Source organism: Apaloderma vittatum, unplaced genomic scaffold (assembly GCF_000703405.1).
Source record: "Apaloderma vittatum isolate BGI_N311 unplaced genomic scaffold, ASM70340v1 scaffold14274, whole genome shotgun sequence".
NCBI classification, from domain to species: domain Eukaryota; kingdom Metazoa; phylum Chordata; class Aves; order Trogoniformes; family Trogonidae; genus Apaloderma; species Apaloderma vittatum.
The window spans coordinates 7,128-33,134 of record NW_009713348.1 but is presented as its reverse complement, the minus strand read 5'-3'; the positions used below and the strand labels follow the sequence as shown (position 1 = coordinate 33,134).

Below are 26,007 nucleotides of genomic sequence, written 5' to 3'. Positions count from 1 at the left end.
TCTTTCATGCTATATGAAAGAGGCAACAAAAAGATACAATACCATTAAATCATTTTTTACTGCTTAATGTAAAACTGATACGAAACAATTTAGAAAATGCTGTAACAAACAGTGTTGACATCACACAGTTTAACACACTGGAAGACTGACAGAGGTGGATTTTCAGGACTCCCAGTATGGCAGCTATTTAGATTTATAACAAAATGCTTAGATTTTCAAAGCTTTTAGGATATCGTTCACCTTAATCATCATCTGATGACATCAGAAGTTCACAGAATAATTTTGAAAAGCAGCAAGAAAGAAAGTTTTCCTTGTTACTTTAATGTTATCCTAATATTTAAATAAATCATAATTTATTTGAGGCTTCTAACTGTTTAACACTACTGGAATAACACAAAGCATTTGGCTTATTTTTAACACACACAACAGTGAAAACTTGCAAAAACTAAACTAAATCCCTCATATTTATCATTTTCATCAGCTATCTATAATTCCCTGAAAGTGAGGAAACATTTTTACAAGTTTCCCATAAAAGAGAAAAGAATACTTGATCAAAAAGTGCATTTTGTGAAAACAAAACAGATTAAACTTCTCTGTTTTATAGTATTTCAGGCAAAGTGATACAATTATCCATGTGCTGTGCTGGCAAAGCCTAACCTCTCAGGCGTATACCAAATTTGCCTAGATTATAGATGGCCCACGCACCGTATCAGACCCTCCAGTAAATGCATTATTTTGCCCCTGCTCCCTGGTCTCTAATCTACCCAAAGCTTTTCATAGAGATAATATTACATTCACAGCATTGACAACTGCACCCATAAATCAATTTTAAATCTTGCATTAATCATCTTTCTGTAATCAGTGGCCATTCAGCACAAATTTACATCTCATTTCTGTTGGCCAAACAGCCACATTAGAGCTTTGAAGCTTATTCAGGCTTAAATGATTATATTCCCCTAATAAACGCTGAAGTCCTCTCAGTCCGGCTGCTGGGAGCTGCATTAATGACGTGCCGCGGCAGCAGCAGCAGCTGAAGTCAGCGTCGCGCAATGCCACAAGCAGCAGCCCCGCACCAAAACACATTTTTTGCATCTCCAGTACACTTGGACAGAAGAAATGAGAAGGCTGCTCTGCCCGTGCAGACCCTCTTACAGGAACTGGCACGCACAGCAGGCACGTACACCATGTAATTTATTACGTGCCTCCTCCTAACAGCTCTGTTTGCCACCTCTTGAATATATGAGGTTACCAGTAAGAAAACTAAAGCCCCAGATTTTTCTTATTCCCTACATGCTGAGCACCTTACAGCTGTCACCAAAAACAAAGCGAGCTGCTGAAGCTGAGCCCTGGAGAAAATCCACTTTTCTCCTTTGTCAGACAGCTGTAACTTTGTTCACAGCACCACCAAATTGGGTCTTAGCATGCTTTTCTTTGATCACCTCAGAATTCGGCATTACATTTTTAACATCCGACCACAGTTTTTTCCGGGGTTTTGGGTTGCTCTCACTGCTTTGTGTGACAAAGACTATCACTTATGCAGGATTATGGTAAGTAGCTAAAAACACAATCAGTTCGGGGTGGATTTTGCATGTTCTTGCCTGCAATCCCTATAGTGAAGCAATCCATCCTGATTGAACAAAGAATAATTATTTAATTAAAGATCCTCGGCAGGCCTACATTATTGAAACAGCATAAAAAGCATCACATTGATTGTATATTCACTTTCAGTTAAGGTCTGAATCAGCATGCTAAGATCTAAAAATGAATGAACAGAATGAGTTTACTATGACTGTTGTTAAGTACTTACCCACTACAGGTAATAAATTATACATGTGGATGCTTGTTATGCTTATTCCACAACATAATGAAATTTTTAGTTACTTTTTATTCTATTGGATTTAATTCCCACCACATCAGGTTTATGTTACCAGAATATAGCACCACAATTACACGGATATAAATCTGTTGAACAGACCTCAATGTTTCTTTAAATCTGGAATTGAAGAAACATGGATGTGCTCATTTGTTTATGACAGATGCCCTGTATCCTAACCATCTCAGAAAAGATACATTGCTGGAGAGGTTCCATACTTCGTCAGCTACTTTTCCTCACCTGCAGCCTCCTGCTACTCCCTGCTTGCTTTTGGCATCCAACAACCACTGAAAAACCAATTGAATATCAACATGCCATGGCTAGGAAAGCAAATACAACTGTGTGCTAAATACTGAGCTGAGATGTCTGCAGTCCAAAAACAAAGGCTGCTTCAGCAACCGGCTGTGATAATGCAAAGTCTAGGAAAGCTGCTTAAGTTTTCAGAAGAAACAGAAATATCTCAGAATATTTACCCAACCAAGAGGTAAACCATGTGTTAACTTGATGGTTATCTTCCAATACCTACATGAAGAGAAAATTTCTGTTATTAGATTGCTTTTCATCAAAGTAGAAGATCCAGGAACTGAAATGAAACACTTATGAAAAGAAGGTAAGATGACATAATTATTGCAAGTTGGAGGAGTAACCAAACATAGGAAGAACCTGCTACAGGAGTTGAACGTCCATCATTTAAAAACTTCAGGGGGGATATGGAGAAATTTCTGATGAAAATATCTGCTTAGGTAGCCCAGCCCACAGCAAGATACACGCATCCATCAATTAAGCAAGGCAGTAAAAAAAGTTAGCACCAACATATATAAATATATATATATATTAAAGGTTCACATATGTTCCTCTCACCGGGTTACAACAATGGTCTGCTCCACGCCCACGTTCCTGAGGCACAAAGAGAAAGAACACAGAAATGCCAAGGACAGAGTTCCTCAGCGGAAAAGCTATCAAAAAAAAAAAATTTGAAACACAAAATGAAGGAGTTGGTCTATTGTTAGGTCTTTGCCTGCTCAATTAAGCTACAAGCTCGTACTACTGTTCTTTTCCACCCAGGGTACACTGGGATTAACATTGGGTTAGAAGGTGAAGCAGTAACGTAGAGGGAGTAGCTAAAAACATGCCTTTAGGAGAAGAGAGATCGCCATCAGCCAATCCTTCCTCCAGCAGCACAAGATTCAGGTTAAGATGGGAAATAATGAGAGTGCACAGAGCACAGCCTGCCCATCCCATGTGGCAACAGACCTGAAATCGTGACCTGCCATCCTGCACTGCTCCAGCCTTCGGTGTTTCCTTTCAGTGCTTCTTCTGAGGACTAGTCAGAAAACCACAAGCAAGAACCTCCCCTGGACTTGTGTATGGAAAAAGACACTTTCACAGCAGGCCCATCTCTGAACACAAGTTTCTCTCAATTTTATGCAGCTTATGGACATAACACAGCCAAACTGCACCAATAGCATTTTACTGCTAGGCAAGATAATCCCTGTCCATCGCCTAAATTTCTGCTTTAAAAAAAATAATAATCTTCAGGAGTCCCTGGGAGGAAAAGGCACTACTCAGCACAGAAACTGCAAATAATTATTCATCCACCCCTATTCTACGCCTCACACTCACTCTACAAAATGGACTGATTGACCACTTCACACAAACAAGAAATTACAAACCCAGTTTCACCATTATGTAGCAGATAAACCATGAAATCAACCTCCTTTCAATCTTTGCCCTCTTCAGCCTCAGACTCTTTCGTTGAAATGGGATGTGTGTTTCACAGAGTTGAAATTCAAAAGGAAAAGGATGAATGAATGCACTTTAAAAAATAAATTAAAAATACAGTTCTCGGAAGAATAACTAATTAGCATAGGAAACAGCACTTCTACAGGTTATGTGGTTAATTGACATTATTCTTCTTACCAAAACACATACTCACTTGAAGTTAGACAGCTGAAGAAATGGCACTCTGATGTTGAAAAGTTGCCCCTGTAGTGCACAATACATAAAGCTTTCTAATAATGTGTGCTTTCATCCATAAATTATCATGCACAAAGAAACTTAAAACAGTAAGGCAGTGAAAGAAATTTCATACTAAGTAAATGAATAAGTCATTTAGGGGAAGGACATAAAAACTGTTCTTGCATCTCCGTAGCTTCCTCTTGCCTTGGGTGCGAGCAACATGGGACCAGACCCAAAGAACTCTACCACTCACATACACAAAAGGTGAATTTTCCCTTTTATGTGGACTGAAGCAGAGACAAGCCATTCAATCACACAGGTGATTTCTGTGTAGCCTCCTCTGTTCAGGGATGCAGGGTCCTAAGATGCTGCAAAGTATTTGGCTTTGCAGGTGTGAAGCTTTTCCTTGCACTAAAGCTGATGTTGAGACAGGACTGAATCCGAGCTTTCCTAGGGCATTAGAAGGCTGCAGCGTTCCTGTAATAGGCACTTGTTCTCCCACCAGAAACAACATGCATAATGCACTCATGTAGTAGACATGTCTATCTCCCCTGAAATTCCCCCTTTACCAAATACCCAAGTGCCTCTGATGGCAGAGGCTTCAGCACAGTTCTAGCACGCGACTTGAGGTCACAGATACATCTGGCACTGTACCCCAACTCCTCCCTGACACAGCATCCAGCCGAGTAGCCACTAAGATTCCTCCTTCACTTCTACCTGGCTTCCATCACAAGGACGATTTTCTCATCATCATCCGTTTGCCTCATGGAGCAAACAAAAAGATAACGCAACATCTTACTAAGACCACTTCCTGAAAGCCACTTTCACTTGAAATGGCAACGCTTCAGCTAGGACAGATTGTAAAGGTCCTAGAAAAAGAGTCAAAAAAATCACAGACCTACTTTACAGCACACACACACACACAAAAAACCTGTAAAAAAATAAAAATTTGAAGAGAAGGTTGGGATGTGGCTAACTTGCTTCTGACCTCTGTGTGCCTGAGGAAGAAAGAGCGACGACTAATACTTACCTGCAAAGTTAGCAAGAAGAGGCATAGCAAGATCCATTGACTGAGAATTGAAGTTTGCACAATTCAAACTTGCCTTGTAAGAAGAAGAGCTTGCTGTTGGCACAAGCTACAAAGGGATATCTGTGATTCCGTGATATAGTGGACTTGCCATAAAAGGAGGACTAAATCAGAGGGAATCCGTCTCCAGGATGTGCACTGTGGGTCAAACCAAGGTTACAGACCTGTTGCAAGGACCATTGAACAAATTTGTACACTATACAACAGAAGATTCAATTACATGTTAACAGACTTGCAGCCTTAAATCTTACTGAAGCTACAACCCCGTTATCATTGGCTCACACATAAATCTGCTCTTATTTTTAAATAAAGAACACTCGCAAATACTATAAAATTGCTCTTTTTTTCCAATGGATTGTTTTACTCCACCAGCAAGGAAATTATATATAACTCAGTCAGAAACAGCATGTCCAGAATGTCAATGATTTGCAATTAACATATTTGAACAGCAGGGAGTTGCCTAACTTTCTTTCTCAATATCATTTTGATAACTTATGTATTTACTGCAATATGGGAGGAAAACTAGTTCAGTTCTCAGATTTAAAACTATGCAGAGCAGAGAAGAACGGAAATTTGCCAAATAATAGCTTTGGTCACAGCACTATGTGTGAAACACTTGTTTTCACTCTTTTTGCCTTGCTGCTTTATTTTTGAACAGATAAAACAAAAGTTAAAAAAAATAAAAAGACAAAAAAATAAAAAGAAAGTAAGGGGACTATGGTTTTTGCTTTTTTTATCCTGAATCAGTGGGAACACTATATGGTCTTCCAGCAGGGACAGATGCAGCAGGGAATTCATTTGGGGAAATCCCCTCTCATACAGAAAAAGCCCAATACGGATTCTGGCTTCTGTCAAAGAGCCTCTTCAGTAACAGGAGAGATGAGCAGGGACTTCTGCACATCCAGCTTCAGTGAGGTCAGCCTCTCAAAGAACAGTGCTGGGGAAAAACACCCCAGGTGAGCACTGGAGGAGCTAACTCCATAAGCAGAAAACCTCAGTGTGCTCAAAGAAGCATGGAAGAAAGGAGTCCAAAAGGCTTAACTGGGCTGGTGGCATCAAATAAAATGGCTTTGCAAACAGCAAGCAAGGGCTGCTTAAGATTCCCTGCTTTCTCTCCAACACCTTCACAGCAAAATCCTTTTACAAACATTATACAGGCAGCATCATAACCAAATCTCCTGGGGGCTAAAGACATTTGCCAGTTCAATACACTTATATGGCTCTGAGAAACAGGCTCTGCCAGACTCAGTTACTGCAACTCCAAAGAACACAGTAGGTCCTGCCTATCTGCCTATCACATCCAGACCACCCCTCTGAGTTAAATATATCAGACTCTGAAAAAGCAGCACTTTGAAATTGAATATACAGGACTTGAGAAGCTGGGCTTACAGCCTGCATAATCGGCACAGATACTCAATTATCATTAAAATTAATAAGTAGGACAACAACCAAATCCCCTGACAGGTTTTGATTATCTTGGTCTGGGTGTTTGTCAGTATGACTCCAACACACTGAGTCATTGGGCTCTGGTCGACAGGCACAAGTTGCTCCTTAGCCCACTGTTGTTTCCTCCACGCTGGAAGCATCATGACATCCAAATGAAGAAAAAACTAGGGAGTACTGCACAAAAAAAGGAGATGGATATCTGAAACTGTGCGAAAAGGTCTGATTTGGCCTGAAATCTGTTTCTAAGTGAACACCTTATTTTGTTCCTGTTCAGCAGCTGTACTCTGCCTCGCTGTAACTCTGCAGCAAAGAGACTGCAGCCCTTGCTTTTGCAGGGAGGCACTGACCTGCTCACAGTCACCTACCTCATCATGTAACACCACAAATCCATGACTGCAGCTCATTTATTTTCTGATCATCTGATCTGTATAGTGACTGACTTAATTAGCAACTTTTCTAAAGCTTCATCATTTTTAGGTTTATTTTCTGAGCACTAGAACTGAAATCATCAGGGCTTTGCCCAACTACTGTATTAATCAATATCTGTATTTTTAAGGATGTAAATAAACTTCAGAATTAGCATGCACACAAAGAGCATATATGCTGCCATTGAAGTTAACTGCATCGGAACATTCAGTTATTCAATCTGGCATCAAAATAAAGCAAACAGCAAACCAGAAGGAGATTGTGTGATGGAGTGACTTTATCTCACAGGATTATACTTGTGGTTATGACTTTAATTGCATAGTCTAGAAGGATTTGCGACCAACTGAATAATCTAGCATTATTGTAATGATTTGTAATCACAACACTGGCTATGACTTACAGGCTTACTATACATTTGCATTGCAATCAACTAATACAGTCAGTGCATGCCCTACAATTTGTAACAGCACTTACAATTACATCTTGCAAGGAGCTACAACAGCTGTCCAGTCAGTTCGGAAGTTTGAAAACACGGCAAAGCTCTCAAAGTGTGATTCTTCCCAATTTTCAAAGAAAATAAAGCTAAAATGAAACAAAACCCGAACACCCCCAAGGCTTCTGAACAGAAGGCCAAAGGCCACATTTTTGCTATCCTTTACTGTTGACTGAACCAGGAACAAGCAGTGCTGAGGAGATATCGTACAGAGCAGAAGTTATTTTGATGGACTTCAACTTTCAAGAGACAAGCCTCAGGAATAACCCCCAGGCTCCAGCAGGAAATCATGAGTGCCCCAACATCAGTGCTGTAACTGGAGCTTGCAGGCTGAAGATGCAAAGACAACTCACAGACACACCCCACAAAAGAAGGTGCTAGTTTTTCTAAATGTCTAGAGGACAAAATAGTAAGCGTAAGTTCTCCTTTTCAGAAACAGACAGTTCTCCCAACGCCGCGTGATATCTGATGGGTACAGCCAAGTCTTGGGGACATCATCCAAGCACGACTGCTCCCTATGAGTGGCACATCTGCATCACAAAGAAATTCAAATATCTAAATAAAAAATAATTAAATAAGTCTGAAAGATCACTTTCAATGAGTAGACATTTAAATTACAAAGTTCTGTCATCACCTTCTCTCTCATCCTATGTTCACCCACCAGTTCTTGGTCTAAGCTCACAGCAAATGGCAAGGCAGGGGAAGGGCTGACTTTAACAAGGAGAACACCAAGCCTGCAGCTCTTCCCCATGACTGGAACAGAACTGCAAATGGATTAACGGTGTACACCAACATCTCAAATCACATTAAGAAATACTCTGCGCTATCTTCTGCAAGCTGCATCCTCTGTACAGCGTTACAGGGTGTCAATATTACAGGAAGAATCACTGCTGTTACAGGAAGGCCTTTAAAGACAAGGGCCAGGTCACTCATCCAAAAATATTTTTGCTGAAGTCAAAAGAGAATTTTTGCGGCACAAATGCTCAGTCCTTCCCCAGCTTCACAGCCAAGAGTTCCCATCTTTGATATAGCAAGAAAGCATCCCAAGGAGGGTAATTATCCACAGAAAGCACACATCTTTACAAGCTTCTGGTTTATCTTATTTCAGATCTACAAGACACTATTTTCTGTGTTTCAATATATAGGTAGTTGATATACACTGAAATCATTAATAGGCACAGTCTTAACGTGCAACCAGGCTTCAGGAAAGGATAACTTTTCTAACATTTTAAACACATCTGCTTAACATAATTTGATTTTTTTCTACTGTTCTTGTTGCTAAATCAAGAATTTAATATAATCAAAGCAGTGGCCTGGGACTTGCTGCAGTAATGAACACAAAAGAGAAATAAGCAAGAATACACAAGTTAAATGTCTATCAGAGCATTCTAGCAAGAACCAGGTATCTAATAATACTTCCCTTGCCGGAAAGCAGTAAAAGAGGGAAAAACCAAGGGCTATGCCAGGGTTGTTCCAGCCTGGTCTGACAGATGCAGTTTTAGAATGCCATCAGCAATCACTCCTTCTCACCATCACCATACCTGAAGGGAACCTACAGGAAGGCTGGGGAGGGACTTTTTACAAAAGTGTCCACCAAGAGGACAAGGGCAAATTGATTTAAATTGTAGAAGAATAGGTTTAGATTGGATCTTAGGAAGAAATTCTTCATTACAAGAGTGGCAAGACTCTGGAATAAATTGCCCAGAGAAGTTGTGGATGTCCCCTCCCTGGAGATGCTCAAGGCCAGGTTGGATGAGGCCTTGAGCAATCTGGTCTAGTTGAGAGGCATCCCTGCCCATGGCTGGGAGGTTGGATTAGATGATCTCTATGGTCCCTTCCAACCTAAGCCATTTTACAATATTATGACGACCATCCCTCTCGTGGAAGCTGCCCCAGAGGTGGTGAGCTCAGCAGGCAATTCTTCGTCCTCCTCCATCAACATGCTGATGCACAATCCTCACTTTTCTTGGGGAGGGAGAGGGGACCTTGCTTCCTACCAATCCCCCAGGCCTGACCCTGTGCCCCTGCAGCTATCCAGCAACTTGTCCATGGAGTCACCACTCCTGGATGTGTTTAAACTTTGTTTAGATGTGGTGTTGGGGGATACAGTTTAGGAGTGAGCTTTGTAGAGTAGGGTTAATGGTTGGACTCAATGATCCCAAAGGTCTTTTCCAACCTGAATGATTCTATGATTCTATGATTATTCCTTAGTAAGATCACTAAGACCATACAGGGATACATGAGGATGAAACTAGCATGAAAGTGTCATTCACTCCGATGTAAATCACTACTACATCAATGATGTATTTTCACTAAATCATCTTGAAAGAGAAATAAGAACAGGGAAGAAATAAACACTCTCTCCTCTGAACGCTCTCAACTCCCCACAAGATGGCAGGGTCTTGATTTTTTTCTGAGGGTTTTTGGGTGGTTTCTTTTCTCCAAACCTTGTGACTGCATAGGGCAAGCAGAAGACAAATAATTTTTTGCAATTCTTCTCTACTCATTGTTCAGTCATAGGGTACAGACAATCAATCATGGCAGCCTGGCAGCACACAATGTCACACTGGTAACACAGAGATGACCAATAGCCCGGTGTCACCCACGTTCCCATCAACAGCACTTCATCATTCGTGTTGGGGAGAGCCGAAAGGCTGGTGAGAGGAGCTGCCACTTTTCTTTGGAGAAGAGCTTGCACACAACCCCCGAAAGGATGCATCTGCATCCATGTGTATTCCTGGTACTTAATCTCAAATCCGTTTTGCCACAGTATTTTCAGTATTAAAACCAACAAACCTTGCGATTACTCACACTAAATCATATAGCGAAGCATGCTCTTTCCACCAAAACGCAGACATCTTAAGATAAATTAAGACTATAAACTAAAATATTTTGAGGCAAAAGAAGTTTGCAATGAAAATATTGGCATTTGCTTTCAATAACCAAAATCCCAGTCCCATTGTCCCATTTCATATGGGTGTGTAGCCTTCCGCAACTGAAAAACACCCCATTCACGAGACCAGAACAGAGAACATGATGGTACCATTTTCAATCTCTGAAAATCTAGAATAATTCCCATTAATAACTTGAAAAATGGATGAAAGTTTGCTCTAACAGTACTACATGCTCAGCTGCTGAACTATTTCTTGAATAATCATATATCAGGACGCTGCAGTAAAACAGCAGTCAAAAAGCTCTAATTACTGGTTTTAAGCTAGGTTATAGTTCTTAAAAAAAGTCATCTACTTTTTATTGTCTTAATTCACTGTGCAACACACAAAACTACTAGTCATGAAGACAGAATAGCAGGAATTTTGCATTTACAATTTTCTCCTTCTGAATAAGCCTACTATGTGTTTTCCTTTCTGAAGTTAACACTCATTTTATTTCATGATTCTGGAACTGGCGTTCCTGAATAACTTGAAAAGCAAACCAAACAGGACTGCATTCTGGAATTTACTTACCCCAAAAAAGCCATTAACCTGAACAAAAATATATGCTGTCAAATGGGGAAAGAGCAAGGCCAGTGAATTTTAAGTCTTATAACAGGATTATGTAATTAAGTGATAAGTAACCCACTGATGCATATATTTAGTATATGAAGTAGTAATATACTACAAAAATTTATCAACATAAGCTATAAAATCCTAATGCATGTTTTATAAAGCCTGGGCTGTGGCATATGCATTCTGTAATGGTAATATTTTACTCTGCAAGGTTTCAGACTCTCCATGACAGCACTACATTTATACATTTTAATTGTACGGTTACTAACTGTTAGATACCAATATTTCTGAAACTGGCACAAAAAGTAACAGAGAAAACAATAGTTTTAGAAGATAAAGCTCTTCAAAGCTCTTTTATCCCCAAACGTAATTTCTAGACACTAGAGAAAAAAAAAGACTTTTTAGCATGAAAGGAGATTATTGTTGGCCCAGTAAGCCTGTGTGGAGGAACCTAATGCTGACAACTGTATTTACAAAATGATATACTGAGGGATCAGACTTCATTTTTTCTGTGGTGGATTTTCATCACCAGGAGAGTAATATATTATGCTAGTAATACAGTTCTATCTGAGATAAAGATTTGCTTTATTCTTAATCTTACTAGTATTAATTTATTTTACAGTACCTTAGAGTACTCTAGGCATTTTAGATCTCCTTTAATAAGACCTACGCCTCACCAGATACTGCTCCCAAATAAAGGCTTGAATCATGTCAACAGCATACAAAACAAAGGGCAGCTAGCACGGAGTCTGGAGCACATTAATGGACCGAGAAGATTTAACTTCAGATAGGAAAGAAGCTACAAGAAAGGTCATAAATAAAATGGTGAGAGTATTCAGTGAGAACTGTTGTCTAGCATGAGGTACTCCGTTTAAAAGCAGCTACATACCACACGTTGCAGGTATCAGAGGTGTGGATCTTATATACAGAGTGTTGAATGCATAACAGTAATTTCATCTTTAAGCAGAGCAAGATAAAAAAAGAGAGCTCGGAGAGAAATGTACCCCAATGCCACTCTAGACAGAGTCAGGACAAGCTTGCAGAAGCCCAGCTTCAGATATAGGGCTGGAAAACGTCATCTGGTTGTCCCTCGAGAAGAGATGACCTCTGCTTGTCCAGACTAACAGAGATAATGGTCTGACCTGCTGTCAGAGACCTTCTGTGAAAGAAACCCCACATCTGCCCCAAAGATGCACCAGTAGAAAGTACTTTCCATGAAATTTAACCTGAACCAGCTTAGATGAAACAAATCCTGTTCTTCTTGCCCTACCCACTGCAAACCTGGGCAAGATGTTACTCCTTTCTTCTCGCTGTTCCTCAGGGAAGCTGTGGGCCACTCCAACACTCTGTGCTACACACAACTCCAGCAGACTTTCCACACAAGACACATCTCTCCATTGCAGAGCTGATCTCTTTAGATTTTGATTGAGATATTCAAGCTCTGTGAAACAAACGCAGCTCTACGAGCACTGGCAAGGCCACCAACTCACCCGGGCAATCCACCAATTTCATCAGTAGTCACCTGGCCGAATTCAGCAGTGTCCCTACTCCCATGAATTCCAGCATCTTCAGACTCACTCTGGAGCTTTCAGACTTTGAAACACGAACTCAGCAGTGTTTTAAAATGCAGCTTTCTTCAGCTACCACAAGGGTCTTGCAGAACTGCATTATTAATCTCTGGTGTCTCTTCAGACCCAAAGCTCAAGCTCTTTTGTTATAATTATGCTATGCAAGACAAGCTTGCACGAATGGCACACTAAAACACACAGCACAGTCAAAAGAAAACACATCATCTCGGCCCCATGATATATAAGCAAAAATGACCACATAAGCACATGAAGAACCAGAGGGAAGGCCACAGAGGACAGAAGTTTACACATATACAGATACCGCATTTTACCTTAAGGAATCCTAGTGAAAAACAACGCCCCCATGTATTTCAACTCTGTTGAACACAACATCATTCCACAAATTATTGATCTAAAATTCCTTTATTCTGTATATAACAGAAAACTTTACATAATGCTTTGGTTCAGGTTACTCAGCTTACTTCAAATACTTTATTTATTATGTGCAGTATGTCTTACTAACCTGTGCATGCACAAAAGCATGTACATATAAACAAAGCAGCCAAATTGCAGGTTTCTAGAGTGTCATTAAAACATTTTTTCACCTACTCGGGTATTACTTATTTCCATCATGTTCCCTTCTGCATTCTTGCCATATTAGCCTCTGTGCTGGTTTTGGCTAACATAGAGCTAATTTTCTTCATAGTAGTTTGTATGGGGCTGTATTTTGGATTTGTGCTGAAAACAGTGTTGATAACAGAGATGGTTTAGTTATTGCTGAGCAGTGCTTCCACGCTCAAGGCCTTTTCTGCTCCTCAGCCCACCCAACCAGCGAGTAGGCTGGGGGTGCACAACAACTTGAGAGGGGACACATTTGGGACAGCTGCCCCCAACTGACCAAAGGGATATCCCACATCACGTGACCATATGTCACATTCAGCAACAAAACTTGGGGAAAGAAGAAAAGGGGGAACATTTGGAGCTATGGCATTTGTCTGTTAGACCTGACAGAGCCCAGCTCTGCTGGAGATGGCTGAACACCCTTCTGATGATGGGAAGTAGTGAACGAATTCCTTGCTTTGTTTTGCTCATGTGCATGACACTTACTTTCCCTATTAAAGTGTCTTTATCTCAGCCTACAGGTTTTCTCAGTTTTACTCTCCCAATCCTCTCCCCATCCCACTGTAGGGGAATGAGCGAGCAGCTGTGTGGTGCTTATTTGCTCCCTGGGGTTAAACCACCACAGCATATCCCCCTGATTCCTCTTCCAGCCTAGTCACAGCCAACGAGCAGCATTTGCAGGGGAACAAAAAAAATAGAAAAAAAAAAAACACCACAGGCTGCCAAAAGTACTGCCCTGAAAATGCCAATTATAATCATAGCTACATGACACAGCTCAATGGTGCCAAGAATCCTTCTCCTTTCACTGCCCCCTATCCCTCCCCCCTTATTTTATTTCTCTCCCTGAGGGCAAACACTGCCTCCAATCCAGGGCTCCTGTATAAAATCTCTATCTGAACTAAGATTGACAGAGAGCAACATGAATCTATTCACAAACCATGCTGAGTCATCTAAACCACTTATTTTTAACTTCAAAGAGGCACCCTAGGGTACCTGTCCTCAAAAGAATGAAACAGAAATGCTGTTAAGGAGAAAAAAAAAAAATCAAAATCAATGTTCTACATAAATGAGAAGCACCTCGCAGAATCAATCTGGCTGAATTTACCCCCAACTTTAAATATTTGGCCTTATTAACCACCAAAAGCAGGGGCAATTGCCTTTCCTCTTGCCATTCACATGCAACAAGTCATCTAGCTCTCTTTCTGCAATGAATAAAGAATTATGAACATCTCCAAAGGACCAGGTTCCTTAGTACATGTTTATTTTCCTGTCTGAGCACAAAAAAAAATAACCCAGCACATGGAGCTGTGCAGTGAGATACAGCACACAGCCATTTCCCTAAGGAGCACAGAAGCTTTCCTGTTCTGTGCTACAGGAAGGTCAGGAACATAAATGGGAGTGGAGGAGATGGGAGAGGACCAGTTACACAAAAGCAAAGCAGGTGTGCTGCACTCTGATTTGGACAGAAGAGCACTTCTAAGATGTAAAGAAAGAAGTTTTAAAATAAACTCTGAAAGGAGGGAGGGTCTGAAACAAGTAAATCAGTACCGTTATAGCTACTGAAACAAGAATCAGGAATAATCACTGAAGTCTGCTAAAAGAAAGCATTTCTTTTCATGAGCAACTTTTGCAACTATCTGGATATTGTTAAAAGACACTGTGTTTTCACCTGGGCAGACCAAACAAGACAGAATAGCACAGGTCTATAGGGGTCTCTTTGTAGCTTCTCCCCCTGCTATGGATTTGCAAGGAGCCAAAATGCATCAATCACAGTGTCTCCTGCCAGACCAAGGGAGGAGAGCAACAACACAGCCTACAAACACTGACCCAGCTATTTCTCTTGCAGCAATTACCCTTGCTCCTCCTATGAGCTTCTATGCCATAAAAATGTATGTTTAGCACAAGAAAGTGCATGCAGTTTCTGCAGATCAGAGCTTGTCAGTGTCACAGCCACATAACTCCTGATAGGCCCAGATTGGGTAATACTAAGCAGCATCCCAAGAATCAGTCCAGAGGCACAAGACTTTGCAGACCTGCTGTACAAGCACAGGCTTTAATGAGAAAAACCTGACTGGTTTTGTGGATGTGTTTTGAGGGCTTCCTACTACACAAGAGGGACCAGAATTTTCCGATATAGCCTCTGGTAATTCCAATAACCTCCTTCAGGTTGAAGTAAACTTATAAGAGCTGCAAAGCAAAGTCCAAATTGTCCCTTTGGCATGTAATAACAGGATCAATTCCCGACTTAGGCTGCAAAAAGGGCAGCATTTCCATGCTGGCCATGCTTCACTGGCAGAGGGAGAGAGAGAGTCCCTCTTCTGAGCTCTACGGTCACACAGACCTCACAGGGACTTTCTCAGGCTCCAACAGATCTAACTGCAGCTTTAAGAGTAGACTGCACAACTGCTGCTGGAAGGCCTCCTGGGGCAGCCAGGAAGCCGTGCTCCAGAGTCGTTATTACTTCAGAGGAAAGCAGCAGAAAGAAGCAAGCACCTTCTCCTATAACCCATTCACATTTTCTCATTGTGTTCAATAAAAATGAGAGAAACAGGCTGAGGGCAGCTGGACCTTCCTGGAGCACGAAATGTCTCAAAGCGTTAATACACAAAAATTACCATGGCACACAGCTATAATAAAAATTTAGACCGTGGCACCTACAAAGCATCTTCCAACAGCAAGCTCATTTGGCTTGACTAGATGTCTTACCTCCACGTTTTTCTGTGGTTTTTTGTTTGTGTTGATTTTTTTAATAGCAAACATCAAAATGTGTTTTCAAAATCTACCAGCTTCAGCCTTTGTAATACACAGATAACTTTTCCAAGCACTCTCATACAACTACAAAGACTAAACGTTTTCTTTAACAGCAGCTGTGCACCTGCTGCAATCTCCTGCTTCTAGCAGATGTGGTTCTAGGAAAAATACTAGGTTTTCTTAAGATTCATAATAAAAATCAAGTGCAGAAGTAGCAATAGCAGACGAGTTAAAGGCTGCTTTAAAAGCTAACATAACTTCAACTGGAGCTATATCACCACCGAAATTGCTATCAAGTACTTGAAAATTGGCTAGACTCTACAGGATACTGTTAACAGCAATAATAAAATACCCTGCAACAAAAAGCTCGCTTTAGCACATGCTCTGTATCTACACACTGTAGTGTTGCAAAGTGTGACACAGTATGCTTTTTTTTCCTCCTTTCCTTGATGGGTGACTGTGCAGACAGATACGCAGACCTGCCAAAAATCTTCCATAAGAGGACATCCTGAGATAAACTCATATTAGAATACCCCAAAAAAAACAGCTTTCATATCTCTGATCTCAGTTAAAACTCCCTCCTTTTCTAAATTCAAATCCTGCAGTCACTTAAAATATTTATACAAGGTAGATCTTTAAAAAAATTAAGCAAATGGAATACGACTGCAGCACAGCTGATTGCAGAGCAGCTAAGGCAGTTAGAGAGGTAAGTCTGAGAAGATTTTTTTCAGTACTTCTAAAATACTGCAAACATATTAGCCCAAGAAAAGAGACAAATGAACTAGTCTCCTGAATTTTTATAATCTCCCTTGCAAATAAAGAAGATTAAGAGAAGAATTCTGGAAATTCAAAAACCAACTACCTGGTTATTTTTTTTGTGGAAGTTAACTTAAGGAAAAAAATTCTCCCTAATGAGTCAGTAACTATTAATTTGACATTCATGAGTGTGCTTCAAGGTGGTGTTTGGAAACTGAGCTTGTAAATATAGAAAGGTCTCTCTAAACAACGAAAAGACACAACTGAGCCTTCTGCATAGGACATGTAGCTTTTCATTTACTCATCTACACATACAGGCTCAGAAGTCTTCTGAACTCCTCAGGCCCAGTTATTTTTCTACTGATATTCCTGTAAGGACGTGGGGATATACAGCAGCTGTGTGTTATGCCATCGGAAAAATACCAAGAGGCATTCAAAAAGGAGAAAATCTTCCATTAAGAAGTGGACATTGGGATCTTTATGGTATGCTGTGGCACCAACACACCGCTCTGCCAGCACATCTGGCACCGGTTATTCTGATGCACACACAGGCATGGGAAGCAAGTTTAGTTCTTGGCTTTAAAAAAATTTTAAAATAGTTCTAGACTCTGACCACAACAGGATTAGATCTTGAACTGAGCTGAGGATAAACTCAACTCCCCGTGTAGCTTTTACATCCCTGCCATAACCAGTGTCTGCCAATATGCAGCTCGCCTGAATGAAGCTGCCATTTCTACAACCTTTCACCTAAACAATATATGAGAAGTCAGACTTCAATTCACTGTGTAATTAATATATATGTATATATGCACGTTTGCTGCATTTTATATAAACATTGACACCATTTTTATGACAATCCAACTGGAGTCCAAGACAATTCTGCAGCTTGTTTCAGCTGTGACTAAAACTCTGGAATAACACGTTCCTGAGGTCCGCTCTGCTGGAGGGCTCAGATGTGTAGCATTTCAATCTTGGGATGCTTCCTCACCTCACACAGTGCTCATGGCTCCCAGGAACTGACAGGAACACTCAGCATCATGCAGAAGTCAACCTCTCGAGACTGTCCCAAAGCTCTGTTGCAGTACAGCACTGAGGATGCCCCAGCAAAATCAAAGACCAAAAGTCACAGCAATGACTGCTCACACGATGCAACCAGGCCAAGCCGATACAGTGGAGGGGATTAATGCATCTAAACTCCAGCAATCATTTCAGATATCAAATTAGGAGGCCAGGTTCTTTCAGCTCTTAGTATAGGTAATGGCGAGGGACAGGGGCTTTTCAAGGTGCTCAAAAACTCAGCTCCTGCTCTAGTGTTACCAGCTCCCAGAATTCTATCATGAGCCATAGAAGTATTTCTGAACAGTCCTGTTCATTCAAAGCTAACAACAATGCCCCAGACCCTGTATTTCAGAAGAAAACTTCCAGAAAATCATGTTGCACATTTACCCCAAAGGCTCAAGAAGAAAAGAACAGAAATTTATAATTTAAAAAAAATTTAAATAACCTCATGTCCTTTTCTTGGTGAGGGGAGGAATGAGCAACTGACTCCTGCTATAATATTTTTTTTTTTAATACTTGTGGCTGGCTCTACTACATAAATAAATTAATCCCCTAGCCACACAGCTCCATTTTTCCAGTCACAGCTTGTTGTTTTATTTATTTTTTTCCCCTTCATTGCTGACGAACCACTCCAGGGAATTCTTAAACCCAGTAGTCTACTTTCCGAATGGAAACGATTAGTGTAATTTGTGAGAGAGGAACCAAACAACAAGAGAGACTTACCCCATTTTTTGGATAGGCTATCCATCCTAGATCTCCCATTACTGTGCGCGAGTCCAGTAAATTCACTGAAAATAAGAGAAAAAGAAACTGTTAAGGAAGATGGAAGGACTACAAACTTCAGTAATTACTTCAAGGTTCGGTTAGCTATGGTAAACTGGTTGATTATAATTAACCAAGAAATAGTATTTTTGTAAAGCAGAATAACAATGCAATAACTCCACCAACAATGAGGTCATACACTGAAAACAATTTTATGTATACATTACTCTACTCCTTGGATCTGCCATTGAAACCAAGTTGCATATACACTAACATCTGTAAGATCCAGATTATTCACATTCTTAGAATCTGGACTTTTGAGGGGAATAAATACGTAATGCACACTGTTTGCGTGGATATGCAAGACATACAATATATAGGTATACACATATACTCACAAACAGCTAAGGTGACATGTTTTTAGTATAATCTGTCCTTTAAGATAAACACGAAACAAGAAACAACACACAGTTTCCCAACTATCATTAGTTCAATTTTTAAAGTATTTTATGTGCAGGTATTAGTTACCACTAATCTATTATTTTCTCCCTCTCCCACAATTTCCCCAAGTCTTTGATAACTTCATTATATCAAATGGATTTCCCCCCCCCAAAAAAAATTCAAAGTAACTATTTTAAGCCACATAAGCAATCAACAAAAAAACAGCAAAAAATCTATTCCCAAGCTTATAACATTTTTCCCCTCAACTTACCTGAAATACTGAGTAACAAGTGTGAAGTAAAACTATACACACTAGCTAAGACAAATTATAGTAGCTTCTGGTGCTGAACTTTCACCTCCTCTACCCAGGGCTTTAAATCTCCAAGTTAAAAGTTTGTCTCTGAATCAACATCTGTCACCCAAAATCTCAACCTAGGAGCAACTTTCTTCTACTTTAAAAGCACACTTCCTTTCTTCACACACTTTCCTGTGTCTGTAAAGCTATTTCCCTGGGTCCCTAATTCCTGATTTCCACCCTATGTGCTCTTTAAAAATCCCACTGGAAGTTTTCACCATTTGACTTTCAAGACTTTCCTGACCATGATGATCTAGCCCATGAAAAAAGCTTGAAATCGATGGAGGCAGCTTTACACTCACTCCTTTAGCAATGCAACCATGTATGTACTTAAAGATTGCTAGAGAAGAAAAACAAACAGGTTGCATGCACAAGTATGAAGGATATACCACAACCCTCACCCTTAGTACGCTTACCAGGCTGATTTTCTGCCTTTGCACAGCTATGAGGCATACAGACCCTTTCTTATACCAGCCCAAACCACCCTGCTGCAGGGCATCCTGGGCACAATTGAAAACGCTGCCAACTGAGTACCTCAGATATCAGGATTACATTACTGACAGAGGCCCAGTAAGAAAAACCACAAGTACAGTGTATTAAAAAGAATGCTCCTTTAAAATCTTGAGGAATATTTAAAATACAAATTTTTACTAAGCAACAGATTTAGTTTGAAACCACAAAGTTTACTGAGACAGTTTGGTCTTAATCACTGTACTGTAGTGAAGGGTCACTGCTGTAGTCCCTTGTATACAAAAACAGCCCAAAACATCAAAATACAAAAAAGCCATAATCCAAAAATATAATACAAACACAATCCAACATAATACAAAAACATAATCCAAGACACATCACTGTACCAGCTACTAGGAAGAAAATTAACTCCATCCCAGCTGAAACCAGGACACTAATCAAGTATATTCTCATAATGTTGCCCAAAAACATTTGGTAGCTCAGAGTTTTCACGCCTGGATTGCTTTCTCCTGCCAAAATAGAAAACAGTTGGGAGCTGGCAATGCCACCAAACTACAGGACATTTGGTAGAAGCAATACTGAGAGACTACGCTGAACTATATTCACAGTAATTAAACATACAATTAGGTGCTTTTCCACCCCACAATCTAAACAAAATAAAAGTATTGTTATCATCTGCCACAAGATTCGTCATCCAGTAATGTCCAGCTTTTCCCCTCCTGAAGTCTTTGGGTAAAATGCTCATTAATTTCTCCTGCTTCGGCTGAAGTCAAGCACTAGTACCCAAGTGCTAGTACACCACACTGCATTTGCTTTTTAATGGGATAAAAAAGAGTGATCTTCAACTATTCTTCAAAGCTGGACACACTTAAATAACACCCCATATTATAACTGTATACTATTTTTAAAAGTAAGAGCCAGGAGTGCAGTTGCCAAAATGACAGGTTTACTCAAATTCCTCCTATTAAAATTGCTGTAATTAAACTGTGCAGAACAGTATATTCCTGTCATAAGTTGCAATGGATGCAAAACAAGTATTGATCTACATTGTACAACTTAATTAAAACTTGTCCTGGAGACGCTGCTAATGAATGTAATTAGATGGCGTGTTTGACGCCACAAACTTCTTCACGACATGCTAATTAAGGGGAAAAAAAAGCAGGAAAAAATGCTTTTATTCAAACATCAGATCATAAAAAGAACATGATACAACTAAATATTGTATTATCTTTCTATCAGCGACAATTTTTAAATTGCTGTTATTAACTTCAATTTCAAAATAATTTTCTGCATATGAAAAGATAATACAACCCATTCAATTCTAACTCAAGTCAGCGGTGAGTCAGCCAGCGGAGCTGAATACTAAACCTCCAGTTAGAAAAGACTCAACTGCTCCCTTATTTTAGTAGAATTCTGCACAGCGCAAAACGAATAGGAGAGGACGGGATACATCTTTTTGATAGGCACTGCACAATTACACAAAGTTCACACGCCAGGAAGACCAAAAAAACCCACCGGTGACTTTAAGCTTTCCCTGTGCCTGGGCTGCTCTGGAGACTGGGCAGCTCAGACAACTCTTTGAGGCTGCTCAGGCACAGCAGGCTCTCCACCTGCCCCAAGAACTTCTGCCCAGGACTGCTTTCACAGTGTGTCTTCTAAAATACTGCACTACGCAGACTGCTCTGAGGGAATATATTTAGTCAGTAGTTATTCTAAATTGCCTGTGAGGGCCTAAAAGCTTTGCTTTGAGAACTTCCAAAATTCTGGCATTCCACACAAATCACCACTGCTCCATTTAGATAAAAGGTGCCTGTGTCTTCCCCATCAGCACCATATCCAGTCATTTCCAGTATATTTGCCCTTTACTTGCATCACTGCCACGTCCCAAACCCACCCCAATTCAACCTCAAATCAGGACAAAGCCTCTATAGCCCCTCTCCAAGGGGGTGGCTCCTCCAGTGGCCCAGCTGCAAGATGTCCCCACGCAGCGTGACGGTGCTACCGACACTTTTGGGACGGTCTCTCCCACATTGCTGGAGAGACCACCAGCACGCAGTCCCACTACACAAACCCGTACAGGCTTAGCACAGCCTCCCTTCCCACAAGGTTCCAGCCTGGCAGGAGCATTATTTTTGCTAAAACGACTTTTGTCAAAAAAAAGCTGCAGATTGGCCAGGCTGGGGAGGAAACAATGGGCAAACAGCATGAAAATTAGGTACCAGCAATATAGAGGAAACCTTTTTAGCAGAGACTTTATAGAAGGGCTGCCATCACCCCAAACATGCTTCCGTAACTTACCACCTGGCTACCTGGGAAGAAATGAAGGGGGTTTTGCACCTGAATAAAAATCACCAAAACTGTCTTTTGTTTGACCCCCAGCAAGACGAAAAAAAGGGACGAGAAGTTTTCTCCAGAGAGGTAGAACTAGTTCTTCCTCATCCAGCCTGTGATGAGCCATCAACACATATTTGGCCGTGGCTGTCCAATAACCAACTAACTCACTTAGGTCACTGAAGGAAGTAATTCAGGAAAACCTCCAACTACGTGCTTAAGCTTTCCATACTTGAAGAGGTCTAGAGCCAGGTCCTGTATAGCTCGGGCCTCCTGGACTAGCCTCAACACTGTAGATACTCCCCAGGCATAACCCAGACCTGTGTACCGAGCAGCACTTGTGATGAAGGAGAGCTTACTCACTGAAGAAATCTCTCTCTCCAGAAACCACTATGAGCTCTGGCCTGTAATATTCAAAGCCTCCAAAATAACAGAACTCATTTATTCCCACTTCCTTTCTCCTCAGCACTAGCTAGCTATGTCTCAACGAACAAGCAATAAACCTCGGAGCCCATAAGCACACACTTAGCACCTGTATCTTTGCCAGTAAGCTTGGAAGAGGCCCATACACACATTCAAAAATGTTTTCTGCTCATCTCCACCATCAGCGCATCCATCCCACAAGCCCTAATTATTTCTAATGCTCAGTCAAGGGTAACACAAAACCGCACAGATCTATATCATCATTAACTTCCATGCCTTTAGGGTAGGATAAATGATGATTAAGTCTAAAGTCATACCACAGCTTTTTTTTTTCGTTTTCTTTTTTTAATACAGAGTAATAGCCTGGGGAATCCACATACACTCCTGTTCTCAGACAGACTGGTTGCTACAGGTGAGCAATCAAGTTAGAATAAAACCAGAAGTGTTCTAAACCTTTGCCCTGAACTCTAGATGCTGAATTAACAGTGTTTTTTCACTCGGCTATCTCTGACAGGGAGACTGGATATGGCTTTTTACTCAAATGTCCCTGTCACGTTCATACAGCATTTAGCAGCTTCACCATGGCTACACATAGACTGTGGCTGGAAGGAAGCACAAGAAATGTTAGCGCTGATGGCATTCAGTGTTGACCTAAATCAACACTGCCACCCACACAGCAGAGCACCCCATGTAACATGGCCACCTAAAACAGTGCTATGTAGCAGGACTAGCTTGCCCAGGCAAAAGTAGGACAGGTCTACCTGACTGTACAATGCCTGAAGCGGGAGCCACCACTCTATGGATTTTTTTTGGTCACACCAACTGGAGCGAGATAGCTCCTCTGGCTCCAGTCTGAATCAGGATCAGCTGGAACAGCTTAATTTTTCTCACTCCAATTTCAAGCAGGACAAAAAAAAATAAATAAAAAATCCCCCACCAACAGGCTTCATTATTACAACATTGAGCACTTCTGATCCTACCAGCCACATATCCTCCTGCCATTTAATTATCTAGAGATCTTCCAGAAAAACCTTCATTGTTCACGCCAGGGCAAAGTCTCTGCACACATACACAAGACTGAACTTTTCTGAGTTTCCATGGTCTTTCCAATAAATTCTCATTCACTGGAGTAGTCATGCTCTTCAGTAGCACCATTCACCAGCTAAGACTTACAATTGGGCATGTTCTACCAAAGTTTATGCTGACAAATCAGAACAGGCAAAATAGTCAGGATAGCAAAAGCTGATGGAGTTTATGCCACGAAGCTGAAAAGCCGTAAATCTTTTTCTTTTACTTCACTGCAATACACCTAAAGCAGGAGGAAAAGAACATCCTCTTTGACCAAATCAATACCCTATAATTACAGTTTCCATCACGGAAAAAACAGAAGAAACATTCCTTAAAGCCTGCATAAACATTTCAACATGTCGCATGATTTCTAAGGTAGCGTATTTTTATGCAATAACATAAGAATCAAAATGTTTTGTCTTAAACAACTGAAGCAAAACTCTGCTTTAACACATTTGTAACAAATGGAATCTGAGCATTGTTTTGGGTAGCCAGAATCTGAACTCCCCATCTGAAAAAAAGTACAAGTCAAGGGCTCCTACATCCTCCTCAAGGCTCCTTCTGCAGCTCCTGGCCACCTCTGCACAGCACTCGGCAGGACTCAGCCACCCGTGGAAAGGTCAGAGCTACATCAAGGTAGTCCCAGCTCTGACCCAACACTCATTGCTTGTGGGAGCAACTACATTTAAAACACTTGTGAGAAATCTCCTGTGTGAATACTCACACACTGCCAATTAAGCACAAAGCGAAACGCTCTGCTGGATGGGGGCCAAAGTGCACGAGATGTGACAGCAGCACTTCACACCGAACCCTCATCAGGAGGTCTCCTAAACCGCATCACAGGCTTTTCACCAAGCTTCACACCTCTGCTCTCCTCCTCTTTCTCTCTGCCCAAGGCAGGGGGTAGAGCTCCCAAACACATCATCATTAACAAAGCTGGCTTCTCCTTACACTGGGTAACTCCCCATCCTTCCTCCTGCGCTCCCAGAGTTCACAGCACTACCAAGACACACTGACTCTTCACCATCACGAGTCAAAGCTTTCCTGCTTCATAAATCTTCACTGGTTTTATTGCAGTATTGTTGTAATTTGTTTTCCAACTGTTTTCCCTGTTGTGCCAAGCATTTCTTCAAAAAGTATAAATCCAAGGCACTCCAACAAGTGCCAGTTAAAAATAATCCAAGAAAGCAAAACAAATAAAAAAAATGAGCTCTTGGAAGAAATCAAAGTCATCAGGGAGCAGATGTTTTGAATTAATTAGCCACACTGAGTTGGGACAAACCACACAGAGGCAAGAAACTCTGAAACATTTCCATCAGTGGAAACGAGCCACAGCAGAGTGCAAGCTGTAGCAGTACCTATTATTTATAGCCCACTGGAGGAAGAAAGTATACACTACTTAATGAACTCACAAACTAATATTAACTGCAGATTTGTATTTTATTATGTTGGCTTCATTCTGCTCCAAGTCTTCTCATGATTCCCTTTTATAGCAAGAGCCAAAATGCTTGAATTTGCATCACAGATTCATAGGTTTTTAAGGCCAGATGGACAACTGCAATCATAACATCAGCCAGAGATTTTTACCCAGTAATTTCTGCATTACGTCTGTAATTTGTTTGAACACACTGTTTACGAGGGGTATGATACTGCCCTTTGACAAAGTTCTTTGGGTTGGCTGCATTTTTTAACTCACAGGCACAGTGCTGGACGTAGTGCCAGGGAGCGGGACCCAAAGCTCATTTTGATTACCAGACCTACTAAAACAAACAGGAAACTGCAGATTTCTTCCTTACAGAAACTCACACTCAAGACAAGAGGCAGTAGTTCATTCTTCTCACCATATATAACTTTAAAGCAGAAGTGGTCAGGAGATTATTAGCTTGACACCCAAGTACTTTGAAACTTAAAAACTCCACTATGGTTTGCTTTTTCTTTAAGGGCAAACACTCCCATTCCCACTAGAAAGACCATTTAATTGAAAAGGATTTATACACTATGAGGAAAGTCAGTAAAACGCTTCCAGACCCACTCATAAGATCCACTGGAAGCAACCCTGTACCAACACAATAGCGTATCTCTGAGATGACTGCAGCACAAATATTTTGGAGAAACCATCTGGGCAAGTAGCACCCTGCCATTAAGAGTGAAAAAGAAGCTTTCACTGAAGCCAAGATACAACCAGCATCTGTAACCAGCAACCTCACAACTAGGCTGCATGGAGAAAGAGAACAGCAGTGCTGCCTGCAGACCCAGGGTCTCCAACCACTGCCAAGGCATCTGCCTGCAAGCCATTAAAGGAAGCAGTTTCTTCAAGATCCTACGTAAAGCAAGAACCTTATTGAGCACACAAAGTCAAGTCCCAAAATCCCAACAGCTTCCCAGTGCAATCAAAGCACCTACTGGCAGTGCCAAGATGAAACCTCACCTTCTTCCCTGAATCAGAGCATTACCAACTAAAAGCAATACCATCTCCATTCCTAAAAGGTATCCTAAAAGACATGGAGACCAAAATCTGGTACGCATATAACTAAACTTAACAAGAGGAAAGAAACTTGGTGCAGACACATCCAGACTGTCAAGGCTATCAGCTTTTACTACCAGTGGACTC

General features: G+C 40.9%; 1 protein-coding gene across 1 annotated transcript in view; it reads right to left on the bottom strand.

Moving 5' to 3' along the window:
* The window catches only part of LOC104273123 (ephrin type-A receptor 5-like), a 33,184-nt gene extending 9,673 nt beyond the window's left edge, over nucleotides 1-23,511 (bottom strand). Inside the window, exons 1-2 of the mRNA XM_009868339.1 lie at nucleotides 23,502-23,511; nucleotides 18,269-18,333 (exon numbers count right to left, since the gene is read on the bottom strand). Coding sequence (XP_009866641.1) covers nucleotides 18,269-18,333; nucleotides 23,502-23,511 — 75 coding nt within the window. The remainder of the gene's footprint in view (nucleotides 1-18,268; nucleotides 18,334-23,501) is intronic.
* Between the last annotated feature and the right edge of the window lie 2,496 nt (nucleotides 23,512-26,007).